The sequence below is a fragment of the Anser anser genome (assembly GCF_964211835.1).
Source record: "Anser anser genome assembly, chromosome: 30".
Lineage (NCBI taxonomy): Eukaryota > Metazoa > Chordata > Aves > Anseriformes > Anatidae > Anser > Anser anser.
The window spans coordinates 2,821,810-2,831,449 of record NC_139751.1 but is presented as its reverse complement, the minus strand read 5'-3'; the positions used below and the strand labels follow the sequence as shown (position 1 = coordinate 2,831,449).

The window sequence follows — 9,640 nt, the reverse complement described above, 5'->3', positions numbered from 1 at the left end:
CGGGGACTGAGGGGTCCACGGGGACCGGGAAGGAGTCCCCGGGACCGGAGGGGGAAGGGGGGGCACTGGGATATGGCGGGGGGGGGGTCTACGGGGACTGGGGGGGCTCCACAGGGACCGGGGGGTCCATGGGGACCAAGAAGGGGTCCACTGGGACCGGGGGGGCTTCACAGGCACTGGGGGGGGGGGCGATCCACGGGGACCGGGAAGGAGCCCCCGGGACTGGGGGGGGGGGACACTAGGATATGGGGGGGCTCCACAGGGACCGGAGGGGGGGACATGGGGACTGGGGGGGTCCACGGGGACTGGGGAGCTCCGTGGAGCCCCCCTGAGCATGGGAAGCCCGGGGGGGCCTTACAGGCAGTGAGGGGGGGGCAGGGAGCCCGGGGGGTCCTGGAGGGGCTGTGGGGTCTTGGCAGGACCTGGGGTCCCAAAGGGCCGGGGGGGGGGGGGGGGCGAGGGGCGGGGGTCCTGGGACATTGGGGCAGAGGCACAGCGGGCTGCGGGGTGCTGGGGGGTACGGGGGCTGGGGGGGGGGGCTGCGGGGTCCCCTGAGGCCATCCCCAACCCTGCCCCGGGGAAGCAGCAGCAGCAGCAGCGAGTCCATAAAAGCTGCGCAATCTTTATGGAGCCACTTTCACACGTCGCGGGCTGTAAAGCGGCGACCTTCGAGCCGCCGGCGGCGCGGCCGCGCACGCGAGGGGGCGGGAGAAAGGCAAGCGGCGGGGCCGCGGCCCTCAGTCGCGGACGGAGACCCGGACGCGGTGCCAGGCGTTGCTGAGCACCCCGCGCAGGTTCCAGATGGGCGCCACGCTGTCGGGCTGCACGTTGTAGCTGCCGTCCACCGCCTTGCAGACGATCTCCAGCTCCGCGCCCGCCGCCACCGGCGCCTGCAGCTCCCACAGCACCCAGGCCCAGGCGCGCCCCGGCGGGGGCCGCTCGCCCGACAGCCGCGCCACCCGCCACGTGCGCCCGCCGTCCAGCGAGACGTCCACCCGCACCACCGGGCGCCCGCCGCCGCTCCAGGCGTAGCCCTTCACCGTCAGCTCCCCCGCCGGCACCGCCGCCCCGGGGCGCGGGTGGGTGATGGCCGACTGCACCGGCAGCTCCTGGATGGCGGGCGCCGTCTTGTAGTCCACCGTGTCCCAGTCCACGCAGGGGGAGAAGCCCTTGTAGTCGTTCTGCTGCCAGTGGCTGGGGCTCTCGGCCGGGCTGACGGCCACCCGCCGCAGCCACTTGACGCTGCGGGCGCCCACCACGCCGGGCACCACCACGCGCACGGGGAAGCCGTGGTCGCGGGGCAGCTCCTCGCCGTTCATCTCGTAGGCCAGCAGCACGTCGGCGGCCGGGCTGACGGCGCGGCCGTAGGGGATGGAGGCGCCGTAGGGGGCCCCCCCGGCATCGGCGTCCAGCCCCTCGAAGCAGACGTGCCACTCGCCCTCCCGCTCCTCCTCGAAGCCGGCGTGCAGCAGGACGTCGCGCAGCCGCGCGCCGCCCCAGCGGGCCGTGCTGATGGCCCCGATGTCCCACGGCAGCCCCTTGACGGGGCGGACCTGGCTCATCTCGGCCCGGCGGTTGCCGGCGCACTGCAGCGTGGCCGTCACCTCGTGCTTGGGGAAGCGGCTGCGCAGCTCCGGCAGCGACAGCGACAGCGCCCGGCCCCCCGGGCCCTCCACCCGCAGCCGGTAGGAGCCCGGGTCCACCGCCGGCACCGGCAGGTGGTTGCGGGTGAAGAAGAGCTCGTTGGGCGTCAGGAAGCGCTCGGCCAGCAGCTCCGCCGGCGGCTCCGCGTTGAAGGGCTTCTGGCTGTTGACGCGCAGCCCGGGGTGCCGGGGGGGGTCCCCGGCGAAGGGGTCGCCGGCGGCGGCGGCGGCCGGCGGCGCCTCCTCGGGGCTGAGCTCGCCCACCTTGTACTCGCGCAGCAGCTCCAGGACGTGGGGCTGGCTGTGGACGGCGTAGAGGGCCCAGAAGGGCTCCAGCGCCCCGCCGGCCGCCAGCAGGATCTTGTCGGCGCCCCCCGGGTGCAGCTCCACGAAGTCGGTGACGTCGAAGACCTCGGTGCCGTGGGTCACCCAGACGCGGTCCTGCGGCGAGCGGTGCCGCCCCACCTCCTCCCGCGTGTACCGGGGGTACCGGGGGGCCTGGGCGGCCTGGGCGGTCTGGGGGACCCCGGCCCCGTCAGCGGGGAGCTCGGCGCCCCCCGGTACCCCCGGGACAGCCCGGTACCCCCCCGTACCGGCACCGCGGGGAGCCCCGTGCCCTCCCCTCCCGCTCCCCCCCTTCCTCCCGTCCCCTTCCCTCGCCGCCCCCCTCCCCGCTCCCCCCCCCCGCGTTCCTCACCCGCCGCCTCCGGTCTCCGTAGGCCAGGACGGCGCCGAGCCCCAGCAGCGCCGCCAGCACCGGGGCCGCCCTCCCGCTGCCCCCCGGGCCCGGGCTGCCGGCGGCGAAGCGGGCGGCGCCCGTCCGGGAACAGCCGCGGCGGGGCAGCGGCAGCGGGAGCCTGCGGGGAGAGCGGCGCTGAGGGCGGCCCGGGGGGGGGGGGGGGGCGGCACCGGGACCCCCGGGGGGGCGGCACCGGGACCCCCGGGCCCGGCTCCTACCTGCGCCCGGTGACTGCGCGGAGCAGCAGCATCGCGGCGGGACCTGGCCGGGGAGAGCGGCGCGGTCAGAGCGGCTCCTGCGGCCGCCGGGAGCCCACCGGGGGCCGGGACCGTCCGGGCGTCCCCCTCCCGCCCCGCCCCTCCCGGTGCCGGTGCCGCTTCCCCCCCCCTCCCCGCACCTGCGTCGTTAGCGGGGCTCTCGGGGCGCTCTGCGGCTTTAAGAGAGGGGCGAGGGGCGGGGCCTCGCCCGATGGCCACGCCCCCTCCCCCCCCGCAGCAGGGGGGGCGGCCGCGCCTTAAAGGGGCCGCGGCGCGGGCGGGGCGCGGCGCCGCCCGGTGCCCCCGATAAGCGCTATCGGGGCGCTGCCGGATGCGGGCCCGGGCCCGGCTCCAAGAGCCCCGGTACCGGGCTCCGCCGCCTCCCTTCCCCCGGCCCACCCCCGCCCCGCCCCCCCGCAGGCAGCAGACGGAGCGTTTTGGGTGGTTTTCTTCTTTTTTTTTTTTTTTTCTTTTTTTTTTTTGTGGGTTTTGTCCTTTACTTACATTAAATACACCGCGAAGCCAGCAGCCGCGGCCGGGACCGCGCTCTCGTCAGGGGCCGCCGGGGCGGCGGCGCTCCCCCGGGGCACGGCGGCGGCAGGAACCGAACCGGAGACGCGAGGAGCGGAGAAAAGGAGGGGGGGGGGGGGGGGTGAGAAAAAGGCCCCGGGGAGCTGCAGCGACCCCGGGGGGCTGGGGGCGCCCGGCCGGGGGGGGGCTGCGGGGGCTGAACCCAGCCCCGGGACCTGGACCCAGCCCCGGGACCCCGCTGCCAGCCCGGGGGGAGCCTGGGGGCACAGGGGGGTGAGGGGCACAGGGGGGTGCTGAGGGTGGGGGGGGGGTTCGGGGGGGTGCCCCCACCCAGCCCCCGGGCGCCCCCGCCGCCAGCTTTGGGCCGGGAGCCGAGGCTGGGGCAATGGTCGCAGGGCCGCGGGCGCCTGGCCCCGGCCCAAGGGCGCCGCACGCAGCCGGAGGCGCCCGCGGGGTCGCCCCGCCGGGAGAGGTCCCCGGGGCAAAGGAGGGAAAGGAACCGGGGGAGCGCCCGGTGCCCCCCCGCCCCCAGCGAGCTGAGCCCCCACAAACCGGAGGGAGGGCGGCGAGGTGCGGCCGGGCCGGGATCACCGGGGGGACGCCGAGGCGGTGGCGGGGGTTTGCACGGCTCCGCCGGGGGGGCAAGCGTGCCGGCCCCGCCGCCCGCGGTGCTCGGGGTCGGAGCTCGGGGTCCCCGCCGTCTCCCCGCGTCCCCCCTCCCCCTGTGACAGGTTCCCAGGCACTTCCGATCCTCCAGCAAAAAAAAAAAGGCCACCGAGGAAGGAGGTAAGGACACTGCGGGTTCCCCAAACCCCCCCCCCCCCCGGGGCAGCGAAACAGAAGAAAGAGGAGGGAAGAGAGGGGGAAAAAATAAAAATAACCCCCCCGGCAGCCCCCCCGGGGGGAATGCCGCTCCGCGGGGGTCTGCTCCCAACGCCGCGCCACAAAGCCCACGTCCGAGGGCGCTGCGGCCGCCTCCTCGCGTCCCCGGCGGGACCGAGAGCAGGATTTACCAAAGCAAAGGGGGAGGCGGGAGGGGGGGGGCGCGGGGGGGGACAGAAGGGGAGTTCGGTCGCTCTCTGCACCTATCATACAAAGTGAAGAAGAGTTCGGTTCTGGAAGTTAAGTCCCCGGTGGATCTGGTTCCAGGCCGTCGGGTGGTAACGGGGCTCCGGCAGCGGCTCTGAAGCGTTAAAAAGTGCAGTTAGACGGAGCTCTGGGGGGGGGGGGGGGGGCTGCTTCCGACGGGTCTCGGTGTGCCGGTACGGAGGGGGGCGTGGAGGATGGGGGGGGGGCAGGGGGGGGACATTAACGGCTTCGCTCTTCCTTGCCCGCGGGCCGCTGCCGCCGGCTGCCCTTCAGTTGCTACAGCACTGGCTCTTGTTCTGCTGGCTCTGCTCGTGAAGGTCCACGCCTCTGCTCCTCCCCGCCGCGCCGCTCGTGCTCTGGGGCTCGCTCTTTGGCAGCTTCTTGGCTGGGGGGGGGGGGCAAACAGGCGGGGGGGGCCTCAGGAGCTGCTCAGCACCATGGGGACGCACCCACACAGGCAGACCCCGGCTGCCCCCATGCTTCCCGGCGGGGGGAAAAGCTCCTCCTGCGCTCACCGGCTCTGCCACGAAGCCGCCGTGGGGCAGGACCCCCGGGAGCTCTGCCCCACGCAGCCCGGCTCGGCCCCCCCCCCCGCAGCCCCCCCAGGCTCACCGATGGCCAGGAAGAGATCGTTCACGTTCATCGCTGTCTTGGCCGACGTCTCCATGAACAGCAGGCTGTTGTCATCTGCGTAGGCCTGCGCCTCCTGGAAGAGACACCGGCGCCCGGCTGAGGGGTCGGCGGCCGCGCAGCACGGCTGCAGGCACGGGGGGGGGGAACCGGCCCTGGCCCCGAGGAGCCCGGGACCGGCACTTACTTCGTACTCCACCATGCGCTTGCTGGCCAGGTCGGCCTTGTTGCCGGCCAGGGCGATGACGATGCTGGGGCTGGCTTGTCTCTGCAGCTCCTTCACCCATGTCTTCGCCCGCGCAAACGTTTCCTGCGAGCAGAGGCGGGGGCTCAAGGCCGAATCCGGTGGCGGCAGCGCCGGCGGGCACCTCACCGGGACCCCCCGCCAGGGACCGAGCCACCCCCCTTGCCTGCGGCGCCGCCCCGGGGCCCTCACCTGGTTGGTGATATCGTAGACCACGATGGCCGCCTGCGCGCCCCGGTAGTACATGGGGGCCAGGCTGTGGTACCTCTCCTGCCCAGCCGTGTCCCAGATCTCAAACTTCACCGTTGTGTCGTCCAGGCAGACGGACTGTGTGAGGAACGCCGCTGGAGGGAGGGACGAAGGGAGGGGAGCATTAGCGTCCAACGACTGGCCCCCCGGCACCCCGCCTGCACCCGAACGGCCCCGGGGGGACGTGGAGCCGGGCTTGCGGGGAGCCCAGGGCCCCTCGGGTGCTGCCAGGACGCGCTGGGAGCACACGCGGCTGCTCCAGGTGAGCGGCGGCGCTTATTGGGGGATCGGCGGGACTCCTGCCCCGGCTGCAGGCCCCACGTGCCCCACGGCACCGCCGCTGCGAGACCGCAGCCGAGGCGTGGGGACTGCGGCGAGAGCCTGGCCCCGCCAGGAGGACGCGGGGCAGGGCTCTCCCCAAAAGCGCTCGTGCGGCTTCTCCGCGGATCGCAGCCGCCAGCACGAGCTCAGGGCCCAACGCTGGCCCGCGTCGGAAGGAAATAAAACTGGCGCAAGGCAAAACGTGCGCAGACGGCGGCTGCGGGAGCCCGCGAGGCCCCGGCGCTTGGCTCCCGGGCACCGCAGCGCCCCGCGGGCAGGCGCCGCCGGCCGACTCACCCCCGATGGTGCTCTCCTGGTACTCGTGGAACTGCCCCTTGACGAAGCGCAGCACCAGGCTGGATTTCCCCACCGCCGACTCACCCAGCAGCACCAGCTTGAACTGACAGATTTTGCTAGCTTGGGCCTGCCCATTCGGCCTGGCAGCTCCTCTGCTGGTCATGGCCGGGCTGCTGCTGCTGCTGCTGCTGCGCCGCGCGCCCTGCGAAGCGGGAAGGCAGCGACGCCGCGGCACGGAGCGGGGCGCTGGCGTCCGATCTGCTGGGCAGTGCTGGAAGGGGAACGGAGCGGGGCAGAGCAGTCAGCACGGCGCGGACACGCCGCACCCCACGAGGCGCAGCTCCCGCGGCCAACGCAGGCTCGGCGCGGGCCGCGCTCCTGGCAGCCCCCTTCTCACATCAGGGGGGGTCCCGGGAGCCCCCCCCCCCTCCAGCTCCGCGGGGCAGCCCCGCACGGGGGGGGGAGGCGGGGCTGCTCCCTCCGGCTGCGGCGCGCAGATTCCTCGGCTGCTTCGCCTCCCTCCCCGCCCCGAGGAGGGGCTGCAGACAAACTCCCGGCCCGGCCTCCAAGTTCCTCAGCCCGGTTTGGGTTTTTTGTTGTTGTTGTTTTTGTTTTTTTATATATATATCCCTCCCGTTTATCTGCCCGTTTCCCCCCGGTGCCGGCGGGTCCCCGGCGCATCCCACCCGGCGGACACCGAGGGGTCGCTGCGCGGGGAGCACCACAGCGCGCGGGCCTGGAGGGAGCCGGATTTGGGGTTTCTTTAGGGCCAATCTTATCCCCCCCCTCTCCATTTCATTCCCCCTCGTAGAGCTCCGGTCCCCCGGCACAGATTTACCAGCGCAGCGGCCGAGCTGCGGGCAGGACGGGGACGGCGCGGAGCCGACACCGGGCACGCCACCGGCCGCCAGCTCCCCTCCAGTTCCCCTTCCCCACCGGTGCTGGCGGGGCCCGGAGTGCACGCTCCCACCCGTAGCGCCCCGGGGCCCTCCCGCAGCCCCCAGCACCCCCCGGGTTCAGCACCCGCCGCTCGGCTCCCGGGACCGGCACCGGCCAGGGGGACCCACGGAGCAAGGCCCCGCGCCCACCGGGGGCACCCATGGGTGCCGCAGCGGCGCTCGAGCGGCGGCGCTTCCCGGGGCCGAGCTCCGCCGGCGGGGGGCTGAGAGCCACCGGGCCCCGAGAGCCACCGGGCCCCAAGGCCGAGCCCCCGGAGGGCCCCGGTGTTGCGCCAGCCCCGCGGGGTAACGGCTTTCCGGTGCCACCCGGCTTCGCTGCGGCCCAACCGCGGGCCCGGAGGAGGCTCGGGGGGGAGGAGCGGGACGTGCGGCTCGGGCCCCCCCCCCCGGTACACCGGGCCCGGTTACCGCCGGTAACCCCCAGCCGCGTACCGGGGGCACCGGGGGGCACGGCCCCGTGGCGGAGCAGCGCGCGGGGGCCCTCGGGACATCCCCGGCAGCCCGGGGGGCGCACGGAGGCCCCGGTACCGAGCGCCGAGCCGGGGCAGCGCCGCCCGCCCGCCCCCACCGGAGCCCCCGCCGGGGCGCCCCCCCCCCCAGTACCGGCCCCGGTGGCTCAGGGGGGACCCGCTGGGGACCGGCAGCGCTCCACCCCCCCCGCCCCGGTGCCGCCCGGGCACAGCCGGGCCCCGGAGCCCCCCGAGGCCGGGCAAGGAGCGGCGGCACCGGGAGGGCCCCGGGGGTCCCCGCCCCGGCCCGGCGGCGGCCGTGGCCTCACAGGGACGGGCCTGGAAGCAGCCCCAGGCCCCGGTTCTCCGGTCCCGGTTGCAGTTCCCGGTTCCGGTCACGGCCCCGGCCCGGCCCTCCCCGGTACCTGCGGCGGCCCCGGCTCCCGTCGCGGCCCGAGCACACAAACAGCGCCTGGGCCCCGCCCTCCCCGCCCGGGCGGGATCGCGGCCCGGCTCCGCCAATCGGCGCCGCGCGGCGGGGCGGAGGGCCCGCCTCTTCCTCCCGGCTCGGCCAATCGGGGCGGAGGACGGCGCGTCAGCGCCCCCGCCCCGCGCAGCGCAGCCAATGGGGCCCTGCGGGGAGCGGGGGTCACGTGGGGGCCTGCGGGGACCCCCTGGGGGTCGTGTGGGGGGCCTATAGGGGCGTGTATGGACCCCATAGACCTGTGTGGGCCCTGTAGGGACCTACCTGGGGGGACATATGGGCCCTATGCGGACCTGGGGATGCGTATGGGCCCTATAGGGACCTGGGGCCGCCTATAGGGCCTATAGGGACCAGTATGGACTCTGTAGGGACCCACCTAGGGGGACGTATGGGTCCTATAGGGACCTGGGGCCGCGTATGGGCCCTATACGGACCTTAGGGTTGTGTATGGGGCCTATAGGGACTGGTGTGGGCCCTGTATGGACCTACGTGGGGGGACATATGGGCCCTATACGGACCTGGGGATGTGTATGGGCCCTATAGGGACCTGGGTCACCTATGGGGCCTGTAGGAACCGATGTGGGCCCTGCAGAGACCTACCTGGGGGGACATATGGGCCCTATGGAGACCTGGGGTCACATATGGGGCCTATAGGGACCAGTATGGGCCCTGTAGGAACCTACCTGGGGGGATGTATGAACCCTATAGCGACCTGGGGATGTGTTTGGGCCCTATAGCGACTCGGGGGACACACAGAACCTATGGAGACAAGGCACATATAGGCCCTATAGGGACTATGGTGAACATATGGAACCTATGGGGACTGAGTGTCATGTATGGGCCCTCGAGGGACTCTGGGGGATGTATGGTCCCTCTGAATGCACACTTGAGCCTACAGGGACTGCGGGGAACATGTGTACGGACCCTATAGGGACCTGGGTGCACGTAAAGGCCCTACAGGGACCATGAGGGACATACAGGCCCTATACGGACCTGGGGGGCACGTACGGGCCCTACAGTGACTGCAGGGAGCACGTAGGCCCTATAGGGACCTGTGGGACACGTAGGGAACCTGGGGGGGGGACACAAAGGGACTTAAAGGGACTGGGGAGCACAGACGGGACCTGTGGGGTCTGCGGGGCACGTACGGGCCTGTAGGGCCCCGCGGGAGCGGCTGGGGCCCACGGGGCACACGCGGGGTGGCCACACAGCGGCCCTATAGGCACACGGGGGGGGGGGGCGTGCGTGGGTCCTGGGCACATACAGGGGGGGTTGGGGGGGCCCCACACTCCGGGGGTCCCCCAGCGGGGGGCAGGCGCAGACCCCCCCGAGCAGAGGCGGTGGCGCTGCACGCGGAGCTTTATCGGGTACAAAAGGCAGTGGGGACGCCCCGCGGCACGACAAAATGGGGGGGGGGGGCACGCAACGCAGGGGGTGTCCCCCCCCCCCCAACACCGCGCTGCGGGAACAGGAGGAGGAGGAGGAGGATGAAGGCGCTGGGCCCCCCCGGCAGGGCCGTAAGTGCCGAGACCAGGGTGAGGGGGGGCCGCTGGGGGGGGGGGGGCCTCCTGTCCCTGGCTGGGGGGGGCGGCTCCTCTCCGGGGGGGGGGCTGTATCCTTGGGGGGGGGGGGGGCTGTGTCCTTGGTGGGGGGGGCTCTGCCCCGAGCAGTCCTGGGGGGCCAGCAAGGAGCTCGGGGCGGGGGGGGGTCCCAGAGCTGGGGGGGGGAGGTGGGGAGGTCCCGGAGCC

The 9,640-nt window shown here is 73.9% G+C and overlaps 2 protein-coding genes across 2 annotated transcripts; both read right to left on the bottom strand.

The window, feature by feature from the left end:
* Window positions 1-602: 602 nt before the first annotated feature.
* SUOX (sulfite oxidase) lies at window positions 603-2,886 on the bottom strand. Its single transcript, XM_083814469.1, has 4 exons — window positions 2,780-2,886; window positions 2,601-2,643; window positions 2,341-2,500; window positions 603-2,159 (listed from the first exon to the last, which is right to left on the bottom strand). The coding sequence occupies exons 2-4, from the start codon at window positions 2,630-2,632 to the stop codon at window positions 738-740; spliced, it is 1,614 nt and encodes a 537-aa protein (XP_083670595.1). The 5' UTR covers window positions 2,633-2,643; window positions 2,780-2,886; the 3' UTR covers window positions 603-737.
* Window positions 2,887-3,074: 188 nt separating this feature from the next.
* RAB5B (RAB5B, member RAS oncogene family) lies at window positions 3,075-7,974 on the bottom strand. The gene is made up of 6 exons (XM_083814490.1): window positions 7,834-7,974; window positions 6,001-6,271; window positions 5,326-5,477; window positions 5,077-5,199; window positions 4,872-4,965; window positions 3,075-4,644 (listed from the first exon to the last, which is right to left on the bottom strand). The coding sequence occupies exons 2-6, from the start codon at window positions 6,161-6,163 to the stop codon at window positions 4,529-4,531; spliced, it is 648 nt and encodes a 215-aa protein (XP_083670616.1). The 5' UTR covers window positions 6,164-6,271; window positions 7,834-7,974; the 3' UTR covers window positions 3,075-4,528.
* Window positions 7,975-9,640: the final 1,666 nt, after the last annotated feature.